A 27,552-nucleotide genomic window follows, 5' to 3' on the forward strand; every position below is an offset into this window, starting at 1 on the left:
AAGAACATATCCAGAGTGAAGGGTTTTATGTCTCACACAGACCAGGATACACACACACACACACGCACACACACACACACACACACACACACACACACACACACACACACACACACACACGCACACACACACACACACTTAAAAGTGTTCTTTATGTTTTGTTAGGTTGAGTTCAGTTGAAATTGCCTTTCTGGAGTAATTTGCCAGAACCATGGGTCCTCTCGCTAAAGCCCTCAACATCCTTCAGGCTGAGATGGATGTTCAGATGGGGTGGCTTCTGCCCATGCTGACGCTCCTCATCAATAAGCTTGAACGAATCCACATCAGTTCCAGGTAGAGATTCTCCCCCCCCCCCCCCATGTTATTAAGATGTCATACACTCCCAATTCAACTCCCTTAAAACTTCACATAGCATATGTGCAGGAAGTTAATGTGTGCCATTAGTAAACTGATTAAAAAGAAGCCTATATGAACACATATTGACCAAGAACACAATAGATGGCCGTCAAATCATATATAACAATCATATTTAACAATTTAACAAATCATATTTAACATGTTATTGTCATTGTCTCAGTATAAATGCACGCTGTAAATGTTGTGATATTGTACTTTATCAGTTTCTCTCCCCCACCTCTAATTCCAGGTACTGTAAGCCTCTGGTGGAGGCCGTCCTAGAGGGACTACAGAAGCGCTTTAAGGACATGATGGCAGAACCAGAGTTCATTGCTGCTGCCATCCTGCTCCCCAAATTTAAAACTGCGTGCACATCTGATGAGAACCTATTGAACCTGGGTATGTATCTAAACTTAGCTCAAAAAGTAAGGAAATATGTGTTTGGTAATTTATTCCTCTGTGGTAACAATTATTTTTGGCAATAAATCTTATACCGTTGGAAAGCCTGTTTAGTTTAGTCATTTGTAGGATGAGCAGAATGAAAAATTGCATGAAAGCATGAAGAATTTGCCAAGTCTTTTATATAACATAACTTCTGGCATCTGTCCCAATATATGTTGTATATTAGGACTTGCCTACATCAAGGACTATCTGGAGGAAGAATGTTCACATCAGTCACCAGCCAATGGATCGAGTGCTTCAGATGACGATGACTTCTTTTCAAGCATGAAGACAACTCAGGGGCAGGAAAGTGTTAAACAGCTAGAAGGGTACCTTGCCTCTAAAGTAGACAACAAAGAGATACTACAATCTTATCCTCAAGTTTGCAAATTGTCACTTAAAATCAACACTGCCTTGCCAGCGTCTGCTGCATGCGAATGTCTCTTTAGCGCTGCTGGGCTGATTTTCAGCCCAAGAAGAGCAAGATTGGATGCCAGAAATTTTGAAAATCCGCTCCTTCTCAAACTAAACAAAACATATTTTAGCTTTAGGTAGGTCATACAGTTAACAGTACTATTTTTGCCATCTGTTATAGCTCATCACTACTAGTTGGTAGTTCTACATACTGTACTATGTAAGTCTTCAGGGAAATCTGGTGGTGTGTGAGTTTCTGATTTAGTGTGATTTTTGCCATCTGTTATAGCACATCACTACTAGTTAGTAGTTCTACATACTATGTAAGTCTTCAGGGAAATCTAGTGTTGTGTGAGTTTCTGATTTTGTGTGATTTATGCAAACACTAAAATTTGTTTTTACGAGTGGACATACAGCTGTGTTGTATCTGTTGTAGCACATCACTACTAGTTAGTACAGTAGTTCTACATACTACATTCATCTTCAGGGAAGTCTAGTGTTGTATGAGCTGTGTTGTAAGGAGTCATGTTTAGTAAATTGGAAAAAAGACTTGAGTAAACACATTTTTGCAAGTTAATGCGCAGCTGTGATACAGTAAAGGAGCAATGTGATAAAGGAATAAGATTTCTACATTTCTTCAAACAATAAATTGTTGAAGAAATATGTGTCTAGTGTGGTTTTCCCCCTCCCTATTAATTCCTAATCAGGTGATTTCCATTTAGTATGATGTGCTTATGATAATTTCAAAAGATATCAATACCAGATATCACAAATAAAAAACATTGTGTTTTCAGGGTGGTGTTAGTGGGCTTTTTAACCTTAAATGACTTGATTGAGTGTATAAAGGACATACCAAGACATTGGAACTACATTACACCAAATTACTTTTACTTTTGATACTTAAGTACATTTGAAGCCAAGTTCACCAGAATGTAGTGCAGAGTGCGCACTGAGCACTTACCTCTGTAGTGCACACTGTCGTGGGTAAGTATTGTCTCAAATGGAGCACTGGCGTTTAGCACTTAGCGGAAGTGACGGGCTAACATTTGATCGCGATTCTCCGACCCGCGAAAATATCTACGGTATTGTTTACATTACAATGGATTTCCTCCTGCTTTTGCTTGCCTTTATTTACCCCCTGTTACCCAAGTTGAGGCTACGCCGAATCCAACGTGATCGTAGGATCCTCCTCCTATTGGCGGAAGCTGAGATGGTACGTAACCTACGTTATTTTAATTGTAGAAGCGCCACTTCTTACCGCGTCGTTGCCCGGGCTTTTGATATGCCCCGGGCAACCATCCATTTTCCTCAAGGCTCTGGAGGTGGAGGTGAAGTACGTGCCGGAGGTCATTGTGTGCTGTACTGTTCTCCACAACATCTGTGTGAGCAACGGGGACCTCCTGGAGCCAGATGCTGATGTCGATGTTGGGAGAGCAGCAAGGGACCAACCCGCACCAGGACCAGCACCAGCACCCCCAGGAACCGTCTCTGGGGCTGACAACAGACAGAGGACGGCAATGGTATGTTACACCCCTGATCACGATTACATTTAAATTACCCATATCGTGACTAACTTCATTTAAATAATAATAAATAATTTGGCTTTGACAAAAATTGTGTGTGTGTGTGTTACATTTTTACCTTTCAAGTGTTGACAATGTCAGTTACTTTGGATAAAAGCGTTTGCTAAATGCATAAATGTAAAAATAGACCCAGCTACTGTCTTCATTCATTCAACACCGAGAGGCGCAGAGCTAAATGAATGAATGTCTGGTGTAACCAAGCTCCCTATAAAAAAAACCATGAGTGAGTAAACAGAATTAACAAACAGAAGAAAGATATAAGATGTAAATTTCTTAATGTAATTCTTTATTTCTAATATAACTCAATTAAATACAAATAATATAACTCAAATATAATTACAATTAACAGAATCCCTCAACACCTCTCACTTAGCTTTTACTCATTTTCTCAATGATTGCCATGAGGCGCTCCTCTCTTTGAGCCGCCTCCCTGTCTCTCCTCTCTTCCCTCTCCCTCATCTCCCTATACATTCTCTCCTCCCTTTCCACCATCTCCCTGTGCCTCCTTTCGTCCCTCTCTATCATGAGCTGAAAGCGCCTCTCCTCCCGTTCTGCAGCCTCTCTCATTTCTTTCTCCCTGGCCTCATCTCTCCTCTGCTGCTCTCTCTCCATCTCTTCCATGGCTGCCTCCTGCTGCTTGTTGCTCTCTTTAAGCGAGTTTAAAATGTCCTCCACATTGCCTACCCGCCGTCTCTTGGGGGTTGACAAAGTGGAGGTAGTCTCCCTCTCCACAGAAGGGGGGGGTGGGGTCACTGCCACCTCCCGGCTGGATGAGGCAAAGAGAGCAGGAGGGGTCACAGACGGCCTGCTCCCTATTGCCTCATCCATAAGGGTAAACCATTTCCAAGAGGCGACAGTCACCCCACCCCCCTCCGTGCTCACCCCAGTGCGGGGACGCTTAGGTTCCTGTGAAAGACAGCCAAAAATAACATGTACTACAGTTGCTGGTCATATCATTTAAATATTGTGGTAAAGTTCTTTAATTTCACAAATTAACATGAATAATGGCTGGAAATATTTCACTTACGGTCTAATGAATCTATATAATGTACGAGTTTCACATTTTACATTGAATTAATGAAATTAAAGAACTTTTCCACAATATTGTAATGATATGACTAGCACCTGTAATATCCAGACATGACTCAGTGTATTCACATGCACACCAAAAGAAACAATCACTATAAGACTATTGTTGTTACACATTCTGATTACCTAGAAATGTAAACACTTTTAAACATTTCCCTCTCCTTCCTCTCCCTCATCTCCCTATACAACCTCCCCTCCCTTACTATTCTTTCCATGTAAACCTGTGGTTTTAATTATCAGTTCCCTATATGGAAGTCAAATGAATGTAAACCAATACAAAAGGATTATTAGTGACCAGTTATATCCGGTTATTATTGTGATCATATAAACATGCTCAACCAGTTGTTTACATAGCCATACTATTTTACTGAACGAAGTAACACACCTAATCCAAATTGAAGGCTGTCATACCTTTCTGAAACCCGTTTCATCATGGGTAGCACCACTCAATGTGAATGTGTTTTTGTTGTTCTTTGTTGCCACGCAGTTCGTTATACTGTGTTTGTTCGACAGCTCTAGACTTATTTACTCAATATTCTTGACATGGACAGTTTTTGTTTTTTTTCCTTTGTTTGCTGGTTTTTTCCTTTTTGAGATCTGGTGGAAATGTACTTTGGATTGGCTCTACAGGGTGTTTTTTTTCTCTTTCATGTGCATAATAACAAATGTCATTGAATACCCTTAAAATTTGTTCATGGAACGTCAGGGGGCTGCACAAGCCGGCTAAGAGGAGGACTGTATTATCTTTTCTGAAGAGAGAGCGTGTTGATCTTGCATTTTTACAAGAAACCCATTTAGAGCAAAACAAGGACCTTGCTAAGTTACAACATACCTGGGTTGGTGAGGTTTTTATGACGTCATATGCATCTAATAGTAGAGGGGTTGCTATTCTCATGAATAAGAATATTGCCTTCAGATCCACTACTTTTATAAAAGACAGCGGTGGTAGATATGTGATTATCAATGGTATTTTGTTTGGGAAATCTGTTAGCTTTATGAATATTTACTGCCCTCCAGGACACCCTCCAGATTTTCTCACTAAAGCTTTTGCAGACTTTGACGAATTAGCTTCTGACTATTCCTATATTGCAGGGGATTTTAATTGTCATATTAGCCCCCAGCTTGACAGGCTCCCCTCTGCTGATGGCCCACCTAGTCGGCAAGCCAAAACCCTCATTTCAATTTGTAATGATTTTGATCTTGCTGATGTTTGGAGGACATTTAACCCTTCTTTGTTACAATTTACATTCTTTTCCAATCCTCATAAATGCCACACTAGATTAGATTATTTTTTTACCCCTAAAAGATTGTTGCACTCAGTAGTATCTTGTAAAATTGGTAACATAGCAGTGAGTGACCATGCTCCAATTTACATGGACATATCTTTCCGAGAGATAAATAGGTTTTTCAAGTCCTGGAGATTTAACTCCATCCTGCTGTGTGATGATGATTTCACCTCTCATTTTACTGCTGAATTTAATGCATTTTATGCGGCTAATGCTCTTTCTTCTCCTAGCCCAGCTATCTTATGGGAAACATGTAAGGCTTTCTCCAGAGGTGTGATCATATCTTACACAGCCAGCAGGAGGCATCGTAGAACCAAGGAACAACAACATTTAGAAAAAAAAACTGTCCCAAGCTAATGAAAGCTATTTGGCTGACCCAAGTCCAGTCAAGCTGAGGGAGTTAAATGCTACTCGTTTAGCTCTAGAATCTCTGCTTACCCTGCAATCTTAGAAAAACCTAAAGTTTGCAAAACAACGTCTATTTGAATCTGGTGACAAGCCTGGTAAATACCTGGCACGCCTTGCCAAAAGGAGAACAGAGTCACAGACTATCGTGTCAATCACAGACTCTGAAGGCAATAGATCTTTTGAAACAAAAGTTATCAATGATAAGTTTGCAGCTTTCTATATGAATCTGTATCAAGCTGAACATAGTGAAGATAATCCTCAACTCATGCAACACTTTTTCTCCAACATTGATCTCCCCACGATTTCGGAGGAGCAGAGAACTATCCTAAATGCCCCCTTTTCAAAGGAGGAAATTCTCAACGCTCTAACCAAGCTCCAGTCAGGAAAATCGCCGGGCCCTGACGGCTTTGTATGCGAATTCTATAAGAAATTTTCAAATTTGTTTCTGGATCCCTATTTAGCTATGCTAGAACATTCGGCCACAACAGGAATCCTCCCCCCATCATTAAGGGAGGCCAATATCTCACTTATTTTAAAAAAGGGCAAATGTCCTGAAAATTGTGCCTCTTACAGGCCTATTGCTTTACTAAACTCTGATTTGAAACTGCTTTCCAAATTGCTGGCTCTACGGCTCGAACGTTTCCTCCCCTGTATCATTAACACAGACCAAACTGGATTTATAAGGGGTCGGAACTCTTCTGATAGTGTGAGGAGGCTCCTCAATATTATCCAGCTTATGCATGAACGGGAGGATGCTGGTCTAGTGCTTTCTCTCGATGCGGAGAAGGCATTCGACCGCGTCGAATGGCCCTATCTTTTCCATACAATGAATGCTTTCGGTCTCGGTGATACATTTATTAATTGGGTTAGGATCCTCTATAATGACCCACAAGCAGCGGTCATTACAAATGGCTTAAGATCCAAAAGTTTCTCTCTGCAGCGTGGGAATCGCCAGGGCTGCCCGCTGAACCCGCTTCTCTTTGCAGTGGCCATAGAGCCGCTGGCCCAGGCTATACGCCAATCACCCACAATATCTGGAATCTTTGTTGGAGAAAGAGAGCATAAGATTAATTTATATGCAGATGATCTGTTATTGTTTTTAACGAAACCGACCCAATCAGTCCCCAGTGTTGTAGACATCTTTTCTATGTTCAGTTCCTTTTCAGGTTATAAGATCAACTTCTCTAAATCTGAAGCTATGCCACTTGGCTCTCTTAATGCAGTTCCTCAAACCCCTGACCCATTTCCATTCACTTGGTCCCCCTCAGGTTTTGTATACCTTGGTATACATATAACCCCCTCATTTGCCCAAATGTACAGTGCAAACTTTACCCCTCTCTTAGACATCATAAAAGGAGATCTGGACCGCTGGGCGCTCCTGCCACTCTCATGGCTTGGTAGAGTAGCACTCATCAAAATGAATATCTTGCCAAGACTTTTATATCCACTCCAGATGGTCCCTATTATTCTTTCAAACAAGGCAGTTAAGATTATCGAAGGTTGACTGAGCTCGTTTATTTGGATCAAGAGGAGGCCTCGGTTAAAACTATCTAAACTGTATTTACCTAGTGATGCTGGAGGCTTAGACCTCCCAAATGTGAAATGGTATCAGCTGGCTGCTCATTTGAGGTTTATGGCTGAATGGCTGAGGGAAGATCCATCCTCTATATGGCTGGATGTAGAGGCTGCCCAATGTAGCTGTCCGCTCCGAAGTTTGCTATTTCTCATAAATACAACCCTAGTGAAAAGACTCTGCTCAAACCCAATTGTTCTTAATACACTGAAAGCATGGAAATTAGCAAGATCCTGGGAGGGCCGAGTCAGTCTAACATCTCCCCTTACTTCAATTCAGGGGAACCCTGATTTTCCTCCAGGTCTTAATGACCCAGGGTTTAAGCTATGGAGAGACAGTGGTGTAACAGTACTCATAGATTTATTTGATGGCCCTGTTTTGATGTCTTTCAATCAGTTAAAGGAAAAACATGGCCTCCCCAGCATCACTTTTTTCAGGTTCCTGCAGGTGCGAGATTTTATACTCCGCCGTACAACTTTAATAACTCACACAGAAACCTCTCCAATCGAGAAGGCCCTCCTACTCAGCCCTAGACGAGGTCTGATTGGTTTTTGTTATGGCATATTGAGGTCCTGCACTAATGTTAGTACTGTGGCCACTAAGCAGGTGTGGGAAAGAGATTTCGGATCGGAAATTCCTGCTGAGGACTGGGGTGCAATTTTTAAGGCTGCCAAGAGAATTTCTATTTGCAACAGAACTTGGTCAACTCAGCTGAGAATCATACATAGGTTGCAAATCTCACCCAGCCTTCGTCATAAAATGAACTCCAGCTTGTCTCCTCTCTGCCTTAAATGCAAAACTGAAGTGGGTGATTATATCCATTGTATGTGGTCATGTCCTAAAATAGAACGATACTGGTGTGGTGTAATAGAACAGTTGAGTGTGATATTTAACGTGGAAGTTGACCCAGATCCTATACGCCTTATTCTTGGCCTCCCTGACAAGAATATAGTTAACAGAGACCACATGCGATTATTTAATCTCTTAACTTTTGCTGCTAGGAAAAATATCTTGTTGTCTTGGATTAAGGAGAAGCCTCCAACGAGGAAAAACTGGCATAAAATTATTATGCAATGTATGCCCATGGAGTTTCTCACATGTCTACTGCATTCAACAACTGATACCTTTTACAAAGTATGGGAGCTGTATTTGCATTACATTGGTTCCAACCTAGCTAATATATTAACTGTTGGATATCTGAAAATGAGTGACACTGCCAACCTTGATGTCTAGGATTATTATACCTCACTATACTTTTTGCCCCAGTCTAACTGTGCTGGGTGTGGTTTTGAACAAGAGATTATTAACCAATAACTTGTCAATGTGTATTTTATTTATTTATTTTTTTATGTCCACCTGTATCGGATATGTATAATTCAATCTGTATGCCTTTCCGACTCCCCTCTCAACCAAGCTAGAACTGTCTGCCTGTATAATGTCTGAGCTGTCCCTTTGTTTGTTGTCCTTGTTCCTGTTTGTTTCTTGTAACTTGGAAAAACTCAAATAAAAATATTATGGAGTAAAAAAAAGAATTGCTGATAACATGAAAAGACATGTTGCCATTTCTTCCATTTCAGGATTTTTTTAATAGGCCTGAAATGGTCAGTCGATAATGTATGAACGGTTAATGGCTCGACCCCTCCCCCACTTTACAGACACTAGAGTGCATGTACTATTTTTAGACCGGATAGTTTTACAAACTTTAGTTGGAAACACTCAGATTCACTTCAGAAAAGCCATTGTTACTATTTAATGGAGCCATTTTTGTTGTTTATACTCAAGGAATTATTATAAACTCAGTTACAGTGTCTGTTAACGGCTTCAGCACTGGCTGTGTGGCAGGGATTTATCTGGTCAGAGGGAGAGCCATTGCTTAGCACCACTTGATGTAATGTTAAGTGAACCAAACTCCATTTAAAAAAAAACACCCAATGACATAACGATGACTTGTGATGGTTTGCTTGCTAACTAGTCATTTGAGTTACATTTTTAAGTAAACAAGTCCACATTTACCTATATGGTGTTGTAAGGTCATTTTAGGTAGAGTATTAAAAACAGGATGGTTTGTGTGAAGTCATTTTGGGTGAGGCGCAAGGAAAGTGAGTAGGGAGAGGTGGTTGTGTGAAAGATATGCCATTGTGTTGTGCAAAGTTATTGGTGGGGGTCCAAGCAATACATTTATTATGATGTTTAGAAATTACAGATATTGAATTATATAACTCATTGGCCACTGAAATAGCACAAAAATAATTTTAGGTAGAGTGTTAAAACCAGGATGGTTCGTGCAAAGTCATTTTGGGTGAGGCGCAAGGAAACAGGAAGATACAGGAACATATTAGTCTCTCTGGAGGGAGAAGGGAGAGGTGGTTGTATGAAAGATAGGCAATGTCATGAAAACAGGAAATGTTTGAGTTGTGTGTGTCTGGCTGATGATTCCTGATATGTGTATAAATATATATGTAGCATTATTCATTAAACTGTCTAGCATTATATAAGAATGAAAAGCTCCACAAGGTAAGTGCATGAAAGTACACTGTGTCAATAATACCTGTTTCACTCTTTAAAGTAAAAATGTGAATACTGACTTTTACTGTGTGGTTTTAATAGTTTTACTGCAGTACTTCTATCATTGCCAATACTAACATTTCCAGTTAGAGAGATGGTGAAAATAAAGCAAGACAGAGTTTAGCTGAAGCCCCCACATCACTAAATCTGCCCCTGCTGGAGTGTTGTGCTGTGTTATTATTAACGTCATGTCTTCAGCAGAGGAGAGCAGCCTCTCTGCTGCACCATTACTTCCAGGGGACACTCAGTAGGTGCAGGGTTTTTGAGCTGAAACAGACTCTTATTTTGAAGTTATTTTTTCACCTCAGAGTTGGTTGAAGAGTAGTTTTATGCTGCAGTGTGTGTTGGTCAGCCAGTCTGTGTTAATGCTGGACTTCACTGCTCTGCTCCAAACGTTAGTCTCTGAGTACTGAGTACAGTAGTAGTAAGTTTACAATACACTTCATATTCACATTATCTCACAAAATGAGTCAGTTTACATTGAATTGTCCCCTAAGAAGAACTTTACCCTCATATTGTTTGAAAATAAAAGTCAAAGAAAACATTTGTTGCAGTGGTTGATAAACTGCCAATACCCATGAGGGTTGATCAAGTTTACATAAAAAAAGGAAGGGGAGGAGACAAGAAAGACATTATAATCTAGAGATCAGATGGAAATGAAACTATTCAGCAGAGAGACATCAAGACTGACAAGACTTTACAAGATCAACAGCCTGGAAAAGACAAACATGGCCAGCAAGTTTTTTCAGCTCAGTAAGTACAATTATAATTCTACTACTCTTGGCATGACCGCTCACTTTTCTCCAAATATCAGTCAGCTAAGAAACAATTTGAGCCCGATGAATCCTGGCATTGTCATCTTGGAATATGCCCATGCCATCAGGGAACAAACAAATCCACTGATGGAATAACATCACAGACATTGCAAAAGCTTATCGAAACAATGCCACAGCGAATGCGTGCTGTAATCAAAGCTAAAGGTGGTCCAACGAAATATTAGCATGTTTGACCTTTTATTTATAATCTGAGAGTTTCCAACTAAAGTTTGTAAAAGTACCCGATCTAAAAATAGTACATGCCTCTCTTGTCTATACAGTGGGGGAGGGGGTCGAGCCAGTAACCCCTCTATATTATCGATCCACCATTTCAGGCCCATTAAAAAAACCCTGAACATAGAAATGGCAACATGTCTTTTCATGTTATCAGTAATTCTTTACTAACATGTATAATGTGTAGAAATCTAATTTTCCTTTTCACAAACTTTAGGAAAGTTGATATATTTATTTATACTGAATTTTCTTCTAATACATAAATGTCAGTCTCACAATACAGAGAGACTTATGCACAGTGTTGGGGAAGCTACTTTGGAAGCGTAGCTTGTAAAACTACATGTAGTTCAGTCTGGCAGTAGTTTGAACAAACTACATTTCTACCCCTGGAGGAATGTAGTTTGTAAAACTAGAGCTGAAAAAGTAGCTTTAGCAACTACTTATACTCATTAGATTTAACTCAGCATTAGATCAACATGTGGTGTATATGAAACAAAATATAATAGCCTTGAAAAAATTCACATGCCAGCAGAAATATGCCTCTCAACTCAGTTTTATTTTTTTTTAAAGAAAAAAAGCTGACATTTTTGGTCAACATACTTTAGGTTCACCTGTTTGGTAATATATAGAGAAAATGAAAATCCTACCATAATACCCACTTGTAAATCAGAAATGTAAATCAGTCAACAAAAAATGTAATAAAAATACAAAGAGGTAGACATATTCTAGATCGGTGTGTCTTGAACAATGTTAAAAACCATGACAGGGACTTCAGGAGGCACTAACAGTTAGGCACCAGCACTAGATGGGAGGTGGGAGGGTTGTCCATGCCGTGCTTGTGTGCTTATATGGGCACTACCTTCCTTGCCACAAAAACCCACCCTCTCTGTGAAGCATTCGAGTGCTGCCAGGGCAAGCCAATCAAAGGCAGCTTTGGCTTGTCATGTCATGACATGATGATTTAGTAGTTAGTCTTATTGTTCAGTTTAGCCTCCAGCATTAAGATTTATCTTACTTTGTTGCAAACAGCTACAGCTCTCTCTCTCTCTCTCTCTGCTCACACTTAATGGTTGTTCTGCTTGTAAATGATCAAATGTAGTAGTAGTAGTAGTAGTAGTAGTAGTAGTAGTACTAGTAGTAGTAGTAGTAGTAGTAGTAGTGGTAGTAGTAGTAGTAGTGGTTGTAGTAGTGGTTTCCAGTTTAGTTTAGAGCTACTTTACCTAAATGTAGTTGGTGGGTTTGTATTACAGTCAAAGCTACTAAAATGTGTCATTGCTGTCTATATAGACACGGTCTAAGAAGTGATGAGCTTTTATAGGTAATACTGTAAAATATTTGTATTTAATACATTCATTCATACATGTTGATGTGAACACAGTTGGTCTGAGTGTGGGTTAGTTATTCCTTTACTGATCTGTACTTTGTGTCTTAGAAGAGAAGTTTTGCTTCAATCTATTTATAAGAGATGGATAGAAGAGGTAGAGAAGAGACATGTAAATCATGCGTCTGTATGTACATTGTGTCATGTTGATTTAAACAAAAGTCAGTTTATGTTTAAATGACGTCTTGTTTTTGAAAAGGTCTTAATAGTTTATATGTGTGACAGCACTTTAAATCTAATATCAAATAACTTTTCATATAAAGCAGCACCAGCATGGACTGTCATTGAATACCTTTTAGAGGACGATGCTCTAAAAGGTAAATTTTTAAACTGTATAATATCAAGTAATTCTCTGAGCATTTAGTTTACTCCTCCATTACCCTTTCAATTTCAATATAACTGATTAGTGCAAAGAAAACAACCCACTATTCAATGCCAGCAAAATAAAAGAGCTGATTGTTCATTTAGGAAAAATGAGGTGAAGACACTCACTACTGTCTACATCAGTGGAGCTGAAGTGCAGCAGGTAAACAGTTTAAGACACCTGACCATCAGCATCACTGAGGACCTGTCATGAACATTTCATATATCCATCCTAGTAAAGAAGGCTCAGTAACAACTTTATTTCTTAAGGAAACTAAAGGAGCACTGGTTTATTTTGATAGAGGAACAATGAAAGCATCCTGACTGGAAAAGAAACCTGACATGGGATGTACACCATCCAGGACTGGAAGGCTCTGCAGCAGGTGATTAAAACCATCTAGAACATCCTTGGTAACCATCTACAGAGCATCAGGGTTATCAGTGAGATGAGATGCCTGTGTGGAGCCCAAAATATATTATATGACAAGAGCCACTCCAGCTAACACCTGCTCACCCTGCTGTCATCAGACAAGAGATACAGAAGTATAGTAGTACCACCAGACTACAGTGATGCTTTTTCCATCAGGCTGTGAGGCTCTTCAATCTTTAAATGACCCTTTTCATAAACCGCAACTTCACATGTTATGTGTTCATTGCATGTCTTCTATAAAGGTTATTGGACCTGAATTGCCTGTGAATTTTAACATTTATACACTTTAAATACACTCTAATTTGCATAGTACATTCATATTGCACAAGATATATGTATGTAACTGTACATATTTATATATATATATATATATATTTATATATGTATATATATTTTTCATTCTTTAGTATTCTGTGTACTTTAATTGTCCTATTGGATTCTAGTTTAAAATACTTTAAATATATAATACATACAGTACTTAATATTTCTATGTGTAGCATGGAGGGCTCTATAATTGTGCAGTCCTGTATTGTTTACTAACAGTAAAACAAACCTTTGAATCATATTAGACTACACACTACAGTTTTTAAATTAAATATTATTAAGCTTGTTTTGCACAGTTGCTTGGGCTAAACATTTAAATGCTCATTTTCTTATGGGAAAAAAGAATTGTATAAGCTTCCCTGAGCACACTTGTGCCTCACTCCTCTCCCTTTCTATGCACCGTCACTGGTCTCAGGTTATCTTAAAAAGCACACTGTCCTGTATCAACCAGTCCTGGCTGTGTGCGGGGGGGTATAGTCCAGTTAGTCACAGCTGTTTCTCATCACCTTGATCCTCAGTCCCAAAACAACATGCATTATGAAAGCAGCAAACTCATAAAACCATGTAAGTAACATAAAAGTCAGACCATGCAACTCACAATTGCAATAAGGAACAAACAAGAGATTATCATTATTACAAGAGTGTGTGACCAACTCAAGCACCATTTTTATTCTGTCTCATTAAAATCATTTCAAGGATGTTCTTTAAATTCAGTATCATCCTCACCAACCAAACATGTATATCTATAACCAAGATATATATTATCTATATAATATAGATATATTCCCATGGATTGATACTGTCATGTGTATCTTCAGTTATTGCTACAATTTCAGTTAGATTACAGACACATCATGTACATGTCACTTAACATTCAAATGGCTTTCACTCCTAACAGTATGATTTACTGTTATTCTGACTAACAGTAAGTGGTTTCATCTTAGCCCTAATAATACTTTTATATCAGGAGAATGCTATTGGCTAACTGTCAGATACATGAAAATGATATAACAAGATAGTGAAGTTGCTTTAGCTGCAATGTTAAATGCATGAACATGTTCGAACTTGCATGAAACTCATTAAACAAACACATTTAATAACAAACACATTTAATAACAATAACATCTCTATATATATTTCTCTTGTCATTACCATCTCATCAGTCCGTTCACATGGACCAGCATGGCCTGGTAGCTGTCATTATAAAACAGCACAAACTACCACAAATTCAAAGTAAATCTATTCATAACTTGCAGAATCAAAACTAAATACTGTCCCCTCACCCAGTTCCATCTTAGTCACTCCAAGCTAAGCAGTGAAAACAATAGATCCTAGCTTTATAATGCACTGGAAACAAAGAGTAAATTTATTTATAACTTGCAGGATCAAAACTAAATACTGTCCCCTCACCCAGTTCCATCTTAGTCACTCAGTGAAAACAATAGATCCTAGCTTTTACAATGCACTGGCTGCAAAACTGCATTCAAGCTTGGTCTTTGAGTTGTTTTGAACCACATTTTAAATACCAAAGGTTGTACTGCGAGAAGTGCAATGGCAAAAATCCAGTTTTTAACTGAGAGATAAGATGTCTGATCTGTCATGCCAATAAAGATTATTTGAATTTGAAAAAAAGTTTGCCCGTGACAACATCAATACTGTCCTTCTGAAATTCTCCAACAGAAGCAGAGGAATCACAGCTCAGGATTGTGGTTGTTGGGAAAACTGGAGTTGGCAAGAGTGCATCAGGAAACACCATCTTGATGAGAAAAGCCTTTCAATCTAAGGTGTCCTCTTCCTCACTGACATCACGTTGTCAAAAGAAAACCGCAGAGTTTGGTGGACAAACACTGGAAGTTATTGATACTCCAGGTCTGTTTGACACTGGAAGACAACAAGAGGAAGTGGTGACAGAGATTGGGAGATGTATCACAATGGCTGCTCCTGGTCCTCATGTGTTCCTGGTTGTGATCCAGCCAAACAGATTCACAAAAGAAGAACAAGAAACAGTGAAAATCATTCAGAAGATGTTTGGAGAACAGGCAGCACGTTACACAGTGGTCTTGTTCACACATGGAGATGATCTGAAGGAGGAAGAAGTCTCCCCGGATGAATTCATTGGGAAAAATCCAGCTCTTCATAATTTCATCATGCAGTGTCATGGAGGATACCATGTTTTTGATAACAGAGACAAGGATCCTTCTCAGGTCAGTCAGCTGCTGAAGAAGATCAATGCAATGGTTCAGAGAAATGGAGGAAGATACTACACCAGTGAAATGTTCCAAGAGGCTCAGAAAGCCATAGAGGAAAAAATGAAACAACTCCAGAAGGTAAATCCAAATATGACACATGAAGATGCAAGAAAAAGTGTAGAGGAAGACAACTCATTCATTTCCAAAGTTATTAGAATTATTCTTGAAGCTGCAACTGAGTTCCTCAAGAATGTTCTAACCATTGCTTCAGGAAAAGCTTTAAGTGCATTGACAAAGACGGCATGCATTATTCAGTAAATTTTCAATATGAATTAGCCACAAACATAAGACCAATATTAAAATGTAAATACATATTCATACTGAACATGTTCTTGCCACTGTCACCAAGTGCTTGCTCATGTGTCAATGTTGGGTCTCTTTATAATTAAACCTGAAGAGATCAGTTTAGACCTGCTCTATGTGTAAAGTGCCTTGAGTTGACTTTGTTGTGATTTGGTACTATACAAATAAATATTGATTAATTGATTGATTGAGGGAATCTTTGCAGACCCACTGCAGTGCTGCACAGTAGCTAGAGGTCAACAGAGGTCATATGAAGCACTGGACTGGATATTTACAGTTAAACTGTCCAAAAAATTGTTTTTTCTTTACACCAAAAAGTAGCATATAAATTTGAATTGTTATCATTTGATTTAACCATTATTGCTTTAATTGGTTATATAATTTGTCTAAAGTTACAAACATCCAGAAAGACAACATGATTTGTGGACCCATGATGGCCATTTAATGATACTTTTCTTTATTTTGGTAAACTTTAAGAACATCACTTTGTTGCTTGATGTCATCACTGTACACTGCTGCATGCTATCTAAATGATATCTGCTACATGTGGTTATTGTTGCTGATGACACAATTTGTTTTGTTCACATAAAGATCTGAATGAGCTTTTGGATATAGTCGAAAGTGAATTGTATAATTAGAAAAAATGGTTTGATGTAAACAAACTGTTACTGAATTTAAGTAAGACATCATAGTTAATAGTGTTTGGAAATAAAAAAATCAACAATGAGGTTAAACTCAAGATGAACAAAGTAGAAACAGAGAGAGTGTATGAAAACAAATTCCTGGGTGTAATGATAGACCATAAATTAAACTGGAAACCCCACATAAACTACATCAAATCAAAAATATCAAAATCTATTGCAATACTCATAAAACTAAGGACATCTTGGACCATACATCATTATTAATTCTTCCTTACATTACATACTGTATAGAGATATGGGGAAATACTTTCAAAACTAACACAAATTTTCTTTTGTTGCAGAAAAGAGCTATAAGACTGGTTAACAAGGTTGAATATACACACCCCACCAATATGTTATTCATGCACTCTCAACATTTGAAATGTATGGATTTGGTTAACTTTAAAACACCACAGTTAATGTAAAGAGCACATTGTAAAACACTTCCAGACTGTATCCAAGGGTTATTCACAAAGAGGACAAGCACTTATCCACTGAGGGGAAATTTCATTTTTGAAAGAAAATGGGCAAGAACTAATATGGAAAGTAGATGTGTGTCAGGGTATGGAGTGAAGTTATGGAATGATTGTGACATTGAATTGAAATAAAGTAAAAATATGGGTTCATTTAAGAAATAATTTAAAACCAAAACATTAGAAAGTTATGTAAGAAGTGAATATGGGGATTTGTGAATTGTTGAAATCAGGTATCTGGATAGTTATGCTTTTGTTTGTTTAGAAAAGTGTTACAGTATTTTACTTTGTCATCTTTAAAAGTCACTGCTACTTATGTAAGTTTTGTTTAAAGAAACTGAATTCATGTTTTTAAAAAGGGTAGACAAAATAAGCTTAGGCTTCACTCTACACCTTTAAGAAAATAAAAGAATAAAAGAGAAAGAATAAAAATGTTTTTCTCTTCTTTTTGTTTTGTTTGCATGAACATCTGTATAAGAAATGATTCATGGAAATACTTGTGAATTTATTTTGTAAATGATCGGAAAAATAAAACTTACCTAACCTAACCTACATTTATATATTATCAACATCAAGTCTGACATCACAATCAAAAACCTACATATTCTTCTTTTCATCCCTCTATATTTGAACACATCATCAGTGACAAAGAACACATTCATTATTCACTGAATCTCCAACATGAATTAGCCATGAGCTTTAAACCAATATTAAAACAAACATACAGGAATCATCATGGTAGTAATTATTTTGAGCTCTTACACAATTTGATCATCTCTACCAACAGTTTGTTCTCTGTTTAATTTTGTATTAATTTGTAGATTAGGAGCATCTTTACTGCACAAACTATTCTTCTTTATGATTCATTATTCATCATGTCATTAACGAGACACTTTTGAACTCTGCAGTCCAAAACACAAGGACACAATCATAATCAAAAACCTACATATTCTTCTTTTCATCTCTTTTCTCTGAATACATCACACTAATGCTGAGAAGGGTCCCTTCAACTTAATTACAAAAAAAACATCTATCCATGGTTTTGGTTTCATTTTACCAGTCCTTGAGACATCAATTTTTGAGATTTCTGCCACTATCCCAACATGTGGACACAAGAGAAATTTAATCTGTGAAGTTCATAGCTTTGAATATAGTATAATCAGAGGTGTATACAGTATAATCATGTCATTCCAGATGCAATGTCCTGGTTAATGTGGATATTCAAAGAACATAATGGTAACAGTTTCATTGAGATTTTCTTTTACATTTTGGGTGAAGTGACTCTCTAAAATGACATTTTATATGAATAAACTGATTTATAGTCTTTGGTTTCAAAATGTCAGTGACAGCAGCACTGTGTACTTTGATCAGATGTGGAGGAAGTAAGACTCAAATTGTTATTAGTTAGATAAAAGTGATCTAACAACACATAACTATGTTGATTTTTACTTCATGTATCCCATGTATTTATCTATGTCATGTTAATAACATTAATAAATATAACAAATGGTAATCTGCATGAAGTTCTTTACTGTTAAGACACGTCACTATTATTTGTATTTAGCTCATAGGACTCGTGATTGTAACAACAAGTCCTATGATCTAAACTGTATTGCCAAATATCACAAATCACAAATTTGCCTGAGCGGGTTTTACAACCTTTAAAGCAATACAACATCCTTAGACCCTTGTTTTCAAAGAGGAAGAAGGGACATGCACAGAACTGATCAGAATACAAAATACAGCATGAAAAGAGAGAGAGAGAGAGAGAGAGAGAGAGAGAGAGAGAGAGAGAGAGAGAGAGAGAGAGAGAGAGAGAGAGAGAGAGAGAGAGAGAGAGAGAGAGAGAGACAGAGAGAGAGAGAGAGAGAGAGAGAGAGAGAGAGAGAGAGAGACACACACAGGTCAGACACTCATGCCTGGGGGACAACAACAAAAAAAAAGGTAAAAAAATGCAATAATTATCAGAACTATTACAATTATCTTGTTGGCAGGACAGACGGGGTAATTACTTAGTGATGTTAAATAAGAACATATTATAGTAACAGGTAGAAGGGCCTCAAGTAATCAATAAGAGACCAGCTGGATGGTCAAAGCAAAAAGATGAGTTTTAAGTTTAGATTTAAAGGACTCATCAGTGTCAGCATGTTTGATGTCAACAGGGAGATTATTCCAGAGAAAGAGGTTTGATTGACTTCTTTTGAACTCTGAGGACTCACATGAACTCCCTTAAGAACCACTACAGCAGTCAAAGCAAGTCCACAATTTATGCTCAAATGTATTATTATTATTATTATTATTATTATTATTATTATTATTATTACAATCATAATGCTGTGTCATTTTCAGAGTATGACCTGAGAGTGGTGCTGGTGGGTCAGGAGAGAGTGGGGAAGAGTTCAGCAGGAAACACCATCCTGGGAAAGAAGGAGTTTGACTGTAAGTTCAGTAGCACACCTGTGACACTGAAAAGTGAGAAGAGAGAAGGTTTTGTTCTGGATCGCAGAGTCAGTGTGGTCGACACTCCTGGGCTCTTCAGCACTGAGCTGAGTGAAGAGAAGGTGAGAGCAGAGCTGATGAAAGCAGTAGAGCTGAGCTCTCCAGGTCCACACGTCTTCCTCCTCATCATCCAGCTCGGAAGATTCACTGAACAAGAACAGAAAGGTCTAGAGACACTGGAGAAGATGCTGTCCCCTGCAGTCACTGATCACACCATGGTGCTGTTCACTTATGGAGACCGACTGGAAGATACCAAGATAGAACAGTTCATCAGAGAAGATGAGAACCTGCAGAAGCTGCTCAAGAAATGTAGCGGCCAGTACCATGTGTTCAACAACAGAGAGATGGAAAACACTGATCAGGTCAAAGAGCTCTTTGACAAAATTGATTCCATCTTCAAGGGAGAATATTTTACTCTCCAGCCTGGTGATATGGGAGGATCTTCTATGTCAGTGACATCTGTCTGTAGTTCAGTGGTTAGTGGTATTAGGAGATTTATAACACAACCCTTTGCTTCATCACAGGGAGGGGAGGGTGATGTGAAAGAAAGAGAAGAAGAAAGTGATAAAGAAGGAAACAGGGAGATGGACAGTGAGAGAGACAGGGAGGAGAAACAGGATCTTTCAGTACAGGATACCTGTACTGAAAGATCTACATATCAATAAAAACAAGATACAATAAAACATGTTGCATTGATCACAACACAGTACTGGATCAATAAACACAATACAGAGCTGCTTCAGTAAAAAGCAATCATAAAAAATTGCATATAATAAAAAATGTCCAATTGTGGCATCTCTACATTGGTTGATGGCACGTTTTAGACTGACCTGTCACCACAGATCAAAAATACACTAGCATTTATATTCCTACAATGTTTTTAAAGTTTGCTCATAAGTACTTACACTGTACTGTATGTGTCACTAAGGTAAAATTACTATAGAAACAATCAATCAGAGTATCTGCAAACCATCAATCAGAGTTAACATGAAAGCAGTGATGCTGATCAGATTTTAAATAAAACAAATTAGATTCAATATTTTCCATCAACAGAAATGTCACTAACATTTGTTTCACATTAAACAGGGCCTGATTTTAATAGTTACAACATCTAACCTAAACTAGCCGTACACATGAACACACACTCAGACTGTCAGTGATGTATTCAGTGGTTAGTAGTGTTGGGAGGATTCCCCGATTGGTTATTAGCGATTTTAACAAAGTCCTTTACTTAATCATCTGAATTCTGATGAAAGAAAGATGAGAAGAATGAGATAAGTGAGGAGAAAGTGATACTTTCACTGAAAGATCCACATCCATAAACTCATCAAGATACACCAACAATCACAACATGAAACATGGTAAAATGACCAACATGTTGCATTGAATCAATCATATAATAATATAATAATAATAATAATATAACAAAATTGCATATAATAAAAATATGTCCAGCATCTATACATTGGTTAACTGTATGTTTGAGACTGACTCGTCACCACAGGAAATGAATTGGAACATCTGACTTTGGAGGGGGCGGGTCAAAAATATACTTGCAGATATTTTCCTACATAAGTAAGTACTGCAGGATGCTGGTTTGGTCATTACTGTCAAAATCCCTACCAGCAACACACTGTCCAAATTGGTTGTTTTTTTAAACTAATATTTGTCATAATTGGATTCTGATATTTTCCCAAATACATTTTCCTCATTCTGATAATACAAAAATTAACAACAAATACAATAAAACATTATTTTAAACTGCAAGAAAGATAATCTATTAAACATTTTTATTTCATCTGTTAAATTGTTTTACATTTTAATCTTGTTTTATGTCTTTTGTGAAGCATTGTATAATTTTCTCTTCTAAAAGTGCTGTATGAATAAAGTGTATATCATTACTACCCTTGATGTGTTTCTTGTCATCCAACAATCAAAATGTAACAAAATATCATCTGTTTGATAAAGTTATAGAAATAATCAACCTCCTTAATGCCACATGTTGAAAAGTAACCAAGTACATTTACTCAACTGTTATGCTTACAGTTATGAGGTACTTTATTTATTTTCATTCTATTTCAAAAGGGAAACACTGAACTTGTCATTTTACTACATTCATCTGACAGCTTGTTAATGGTTACTTTACAGATTCATTTTTGGGTTGGTTAATACTTAAAATATGATACAGTATCATGGACTATTCAGCAGTATATATTGTAAATCAGTTAACTCAGCGCCACCTTGAACAGATTGGAAGTAAATGTAAGAACTTTGTGATAATTATGCTTCTTTCATTTTACCAAAGGACATTTCAGAGTTCAAGATCATGTTTAATGTTGTATTCATTATTTAAAGTTTTGAGTCTAGGGACTTCTTGTAGTAATTATTAGTAGTTTTATTTTCATTCATAAGTTTGTCCTTTACAACATCAATAATGTCCTTCTGAAATTCTCCAACAGAAGCAGAGGAATCACAGCTCAGGATTGTGCTTGTTGGGAAAACTGGAGTTGGCAAGAGTGCAGCAGGAAACACCATCTTGATGAGAAAAGCCTTTCAATCTAAGGTGTCCTCTTCCTCACTGACATCACGCTGTCAGAAGGAAAGAGCAGTGATTGGTGGACAAACACTGGCTGTTATTGATACTCCAGGTCTGTTTGACACTGGAAGACAACAAGAGGAAGTGGTGACAGAGATTGGGAGATGTATCTCAATGGCTGCTCCTGGTCCTCATGTGTTCCTGGTTGTGATCCAGCCAAACAGATTCACAAAAGAAGAACAAGAAACAGTGGAAATCATTCAGAAGATGTTTGGAGAACAGGCAGCACGTTACACAATGGCCTTGTTCACACATGGAGATGATCTGAAGAAGGACGAAGTCTCCCTGGATGAATTTATTGGTCAAAATCTAGCTCTTCATAATTTCATCAAGCAGTGTCATGGAGGATACCATGTTTTTGATAACAGAGACAAGGATCCTTCTCAGGTCAGTCAGCTGCTGAAGAAGATCAATGGAATGATTCAGAGAAATGGAGGAAGATACTACACCAATGAAATGTTCCAAGAGGCTCAGAAGGCCATAGAGGAAAAAATGAAACAACTCCCAAATATGACACTTGAAGTTGCAAGAAAAATTGCAGAGGAAAACAACTTCTTTCTTCAGGGCATAGCTGTTGGAGCTGCAATTGGAGGAACTGCTGGGTTGTCTGGGGGTCCACTAGGAGCTGCAGCAGGAGCTTTAGCAGGAACTGTAGTAGGAGCTACAGTGGGAGCTATAATTGAAGTGAAAAAGAAGGCATGTGTTATTCAGTAAATCTCCAACATGAATTAGCCATGAGCTTTAAACCAATAAAAAAACAAACATACATGAATCATCATGGTCACAATTATTTGTAACTTTTTCACAGATTTGATCATCTCTACCAACAGTTTGTTTTCTGTTTAATTTGTAGATTAGGAGCATCTTTACTGCACAAACTATTCCTCTATATGATTCATTATTCATCATGTCATCAATGGGACACTTTTGAATTATTCAGTCCAAAACAACAACAATATGACATCCAATGTAATATTTAAGCCATTGAGGACAAAGGACACACTGTAGTGCTGCACAGTTACTAGAGGTCAACAGAGGTCATATGAAGTCTGTAATGCTGCCTGGACTCAGAAATCTTTTGTGTTTTTCATCACATGATTTCTGACTGATCTCTCAATGTTGAACAGATATCTCAACCAGTTCTCCTCACTGTCTTTTTCTCTCTCTCTTTTTTGTATTGTGACGTGTCTGAATACACCAAAAAGTGGCATATAAATGTAATCAATTACTCCAAACATTATTATTATAATTGGCCTGTTATATCATTTGGCTAAAGTTGCAAACATCCAGAAAGACAACATGATTTCTGCCCTTTTCACAGCCCATCAGTGTACATTGTGTAAAGGCAGTTAGAACCTGGTGCAGATGGAGACAGTCAGCTGTAATATGAGCACACAACTTTGATGATAAATATGATTCAGTTGGGTATAAATATTTGAATGATTACCTATTAAATGTAATGTAATGTATTGAATTGACTCCTGACTATATTTCTTACTTTATATCTCCATTCAAGAGTGCAGCCTGAGATCCTCTGATAGGTCTCTATGAGTACTTCACAAGTCAAGGCTCTAAACCAGAGGAGAGTTGTACAGTCAGAGCACCTCCACTGTAAAATGAGCTGAAAGAGATCAGACAAGCCAGCTCTTTATTTGCATTTAAATCCTCATTTTATTCTTTGCTTTAACTCCATTTGTTCTCTTTTTATTTCATCTGTTAAATTGCTCTTTATTTGAATCGTTTTGTGTCTTTTATGAAGCATTGTATAACCTGCTTTTGAAAAATGCTGCATGAATAAAGTTTTTATCATCACTATACCCTTGATGTGGTTCATTGGTACATTGTGGTCATTTCAGAATCCAGGACCATGTTTAGTGTAGCATTAATTATTAACATTATTATTATTATGAACTTATTGGCACATTTTAAAAGTAAGAAGAGTAGTACAGTCAGGGGTCATGTATCCATGGAGAGATGTTGGGTCACTGTTCATATAAATGATGATGATACAAATTCACACAGATGATTATAGAGAAGAATGCATACATACACACTTACACTAGTTTTATAGTGCTTTCAAAAATAAATAATAAATAAATGAAATAAAACATCTTTACTGTAGACATGTAAATATGGAACATTTTCAGTGACTAAATAAAAATAAAACAAACTGAAATACTGTTGCTCTTTTTTAAACCAGTATTCAATTAAGTTTTTCTTTTTTAAAAAACCTGTAGAATTGCTTATTGTGTTTATTTAAGCACTGTAATAAAAACCTGACATTTTCTTTACTTTGGTGGTTACTGGCATAAATATAACATATTATAATGTTCTCATTTTGCTTTTATCATAACACCAACAAATGATGTAGTTGTCTGGCATCCTATCATCCCACCATGATAAACAGGCTACCATCACCAACACCTACTATAACACTGTTGACCAGCATGACATCACAGTATCCAGCAGGTGCTCTATGCAGCAGGGTCCATATCTGGTCCTGTTGGATCTCAGTGCTGCGTTTCACACTGTGGATCACAGTATACTGTTGAACAGGTTGGAAACTTGGGCAGGACTCAGTGGAACAGTCCTAGACTGGTTCAGGTCCTACTTGGAAGAACAGAGTTATTTTGTGACCATTGGAAGTTATGAATCTGATCGAGTGGCTATGACATGTGGAGTTCCTCAGCGGTCAGTTCTTTGACCCCTTCTGTTCAGTCTATATATACTGCCTTTGGGTCAAATTCTGCAGAACTCTAATGTAGACTATCACAGTTATGCAGATGACATACAGATATACCTAGCACTGTCCCCAGACGGCTACAGTCCAATACAGTCATTGTGTCACTGTTTAGAGCAAGTAACTAAATGGATGAATCAAAATTTCCAACAGTTAAATCAGTACAAAACTGAGGTCATTGTTTTTGGCAATAAAGAGAAGAGGATTGCTGTCAGTAAACGTCTCGAGTCACTCTCTCTAAAAACTAGGGACCAAGTCCGAAACCTTGGCGTGCTGATAGACTCAGATTTGACTTTCAGCAGTCACATCAAATCAATCACCAAAACAGCCTTCTATCAGCTTAAGAACATATCCAGAGTGAAGGGTTTTATGTCTCAAACAGACCAGGAGAAGTTGATTCATGCTTTCATCTCAAGTAGACTCGACTACTGTAACGGTCTTCTGACTGGACTCCCACAAAAAAGCATTAAACAGCTGCAGCTCATTCAGAACGCTGCAGCTCCAGTTTTAACCAGAACAAAGAGATCAGAGCACATTACTCCAGTTCTAAAGTCTTTACACTGGCTCCCAGTCAGTTCTAAAGTCTTTACACTGGCTCCCAGTCAGCTATAGAATAGATTTTAAAGTTCTGCTACTGGTCTACAAATCACTGAATGGTTTAGGTCCAGAATACATTAATGACGTGTTAGTAGAATAGAAACCCAGTAGAGCTCTGAGATCTACTGACTCAGGTCAGATAGTTGAGCCCAGAGTTCAAACTAAACATGGTGAAGCAGCTTTTATGCTGCACACAACTGGAACAAACTACCAGCAGAACTGAAATCAGCCCCAACTGTGAACACTTTTAAATCCAGGTTAAAAACACGTCTCTTCTCCTGTGCTTATGATTGAGCTCTTTAAAAGCACTTTACATTTTAATCTTTCATTTGCACTCTATGTCCTTTTAATGATTTTAAAGCAAATCACTATTTTATGCTGCAATCTTATATTTAATGCTCAATTCTAGCATTTTATTTCTATCTTTCTATTTTTCTGTACTATGTTTTTATTATTAGTGTGGGGGGTGGGGGGATGGGGGGGGGGGGTTAATTGTATGTTTTAATGTTTCTCAAATTGCATGTTTTTCTGTTTTATGTAAAGTACATTGAGTTGCCATTGTGTATGAAATGCGCTATATAATAAATAAAACTGCCTTGTCTTGCCTTACCTTGTAATGCACATATCACTTTATGTTCACATGAAGTGAATCTTCACTACTGCATGTAGTCTGTGTGTGGATCTTTGCTGCCCTCTGCAGGATCACTGCAAAACTGTGAGCTCTGTTCAGCTGCAACCTGATGCTGAAGACAGGTGAGTGAATGTACAGGAACAGCTATGAGAAAAAGCAGTAGAAACAAAGTTAATGACACTCACAATGATCATAACTGACAAAGAAGTTGTTATATATGTTGTTATATGCTCATATTGGTCCACAAAATGCTCAAATATTTGAATCAAAACATACTCAAACACATTTAGGCATGAACTTTCCTCCATATACATTTAAAATATCATTACAAATTAAACAACCAGAAAACACCCCTCCACCTCTATCATACTTGGCACCTTCCTCTGTGAACCCCCTTTTATAAGCTAATGGTACCCTCCAGTATGGTTTGGCAGTTCCAGGTCTAACCAGAGGAGTACAAGTCCAGCAGAGGAGAAACAGGTTAGAAACAATTAGCTCATTCAACACTTAACAATAAACAGAAATGTTTGAAAAAACTAAATCTAGTTTCTGTATCTTTTCTTAAAAGTGTAACAGAAGTAATAATGAAGATGTGAATTCATGCTACTCTACACTACAACAGAGTCACCTCCCAGCCAGCTTGATCTAATTAATAATGGACATGACTATATAGTGTGTATGTGTAAGTGTGCATCTTACTTTATAGGGCACGAGCTCACCCTGTGACAAATGATATCATATGTTAACCTTTCAGATCCTCTTGTTCTTCAGCAGCTGCTTCATGTTTGATGGTAACTGGTTCAAACTTGCTGTCTGTCAGTCTGAAGGTTCTCTCTGGGACACAAAATACTGTAGGCTAGTGTAAAATTTAGGTGATAATTACTAATAATGAACAATGTTGTATCTGTTAACAGAATAATTGCTTTTTATCCTGCAGTTCCTACAATATAAAAAAGATTATGTTTAGGTTTCACTCTTGTATCAGGCCACTTTTAAGTTTGGCACATCTTGGAACCCATCCTGTTTACCCATATGAACGAGATACTGTATGACGTGCACTACCCATTTAAAGAGTACTGCATGACTTGGTGTCAGTCAACCAGTTTGAATTCTCACGCACTGCCATTGTTGGACCGGTTTATTAAGTAGATGTGCAGAGCACTCCCAAAACACATACTTAGTGTGATGAGAAAGACTCTTCTCTCCTCCTACAATGTCACCCTACCTGTCTAACATGTTGACTGTGAATGTACCACACAGCTTACTGGAAACCTCATAATCTGTGTCAGACAAAAAACAAGAAATGCAGGGAGGGGTAGAATGTTTCTATTGTGATCTCAATGCATCGGCCACTGGATAAACACAGAGACAGTCATTATGCCCTTCATCACAGTTACTTATTAAACTAATGTCTAACACTTTCCTTTTGTGCAGCACAGGTTGTTGTCTCCTGACCCCTTTTAAGAAATGCTTAACCAT

At 37.7% G+C, this 27,552-nt stretch overlaps 1 protein-coding gene across 1 annotated transcript; it reads left to right on the forward strand.

The window, feature by feature from the left end:
* Positions 1–211: 211 nt before the first annotated feature.
* Positions 212–22,819, forward strand: LOC128366521 (uncharacterized). Its single transcript, XM_053327257.1, has 9 exons — positions 212–333; positions 647–795; positions 1,025–1,218; positions 2,402–2,464; positions 2,565–2,771; positions 5,661–6,462; positions 14,983–15,611; positions 19,368–19,935; positions 21,972–22,819. The coding sequence occupies exons 1-9, from the start codon at positions 212–214 to the stop codon at positions 22,817–22,819; spliced, it is 3,582 nt and encodes a 1,193-aa protein (XP_053183232.1).
* The last annotated feature ends 4,733 nt before the right edge of the window (positions 22,820–27,552 follow it).

This window comes from Scomber japonicus, chromosome 2 (assembly GCF_027409825.1).
Source record: "Scomber japonicus isolate fScoJap1 chromosome 2, fScoJap1.pri, whole genome shotgun sequence".
NCBI classification, from domain to species: domain Eukaryota; kingdom Metazoa; phylum Chordata; class Actinopteri; order Scombriformes; family Scombridae; genus Scomber; species Scomber japonicus.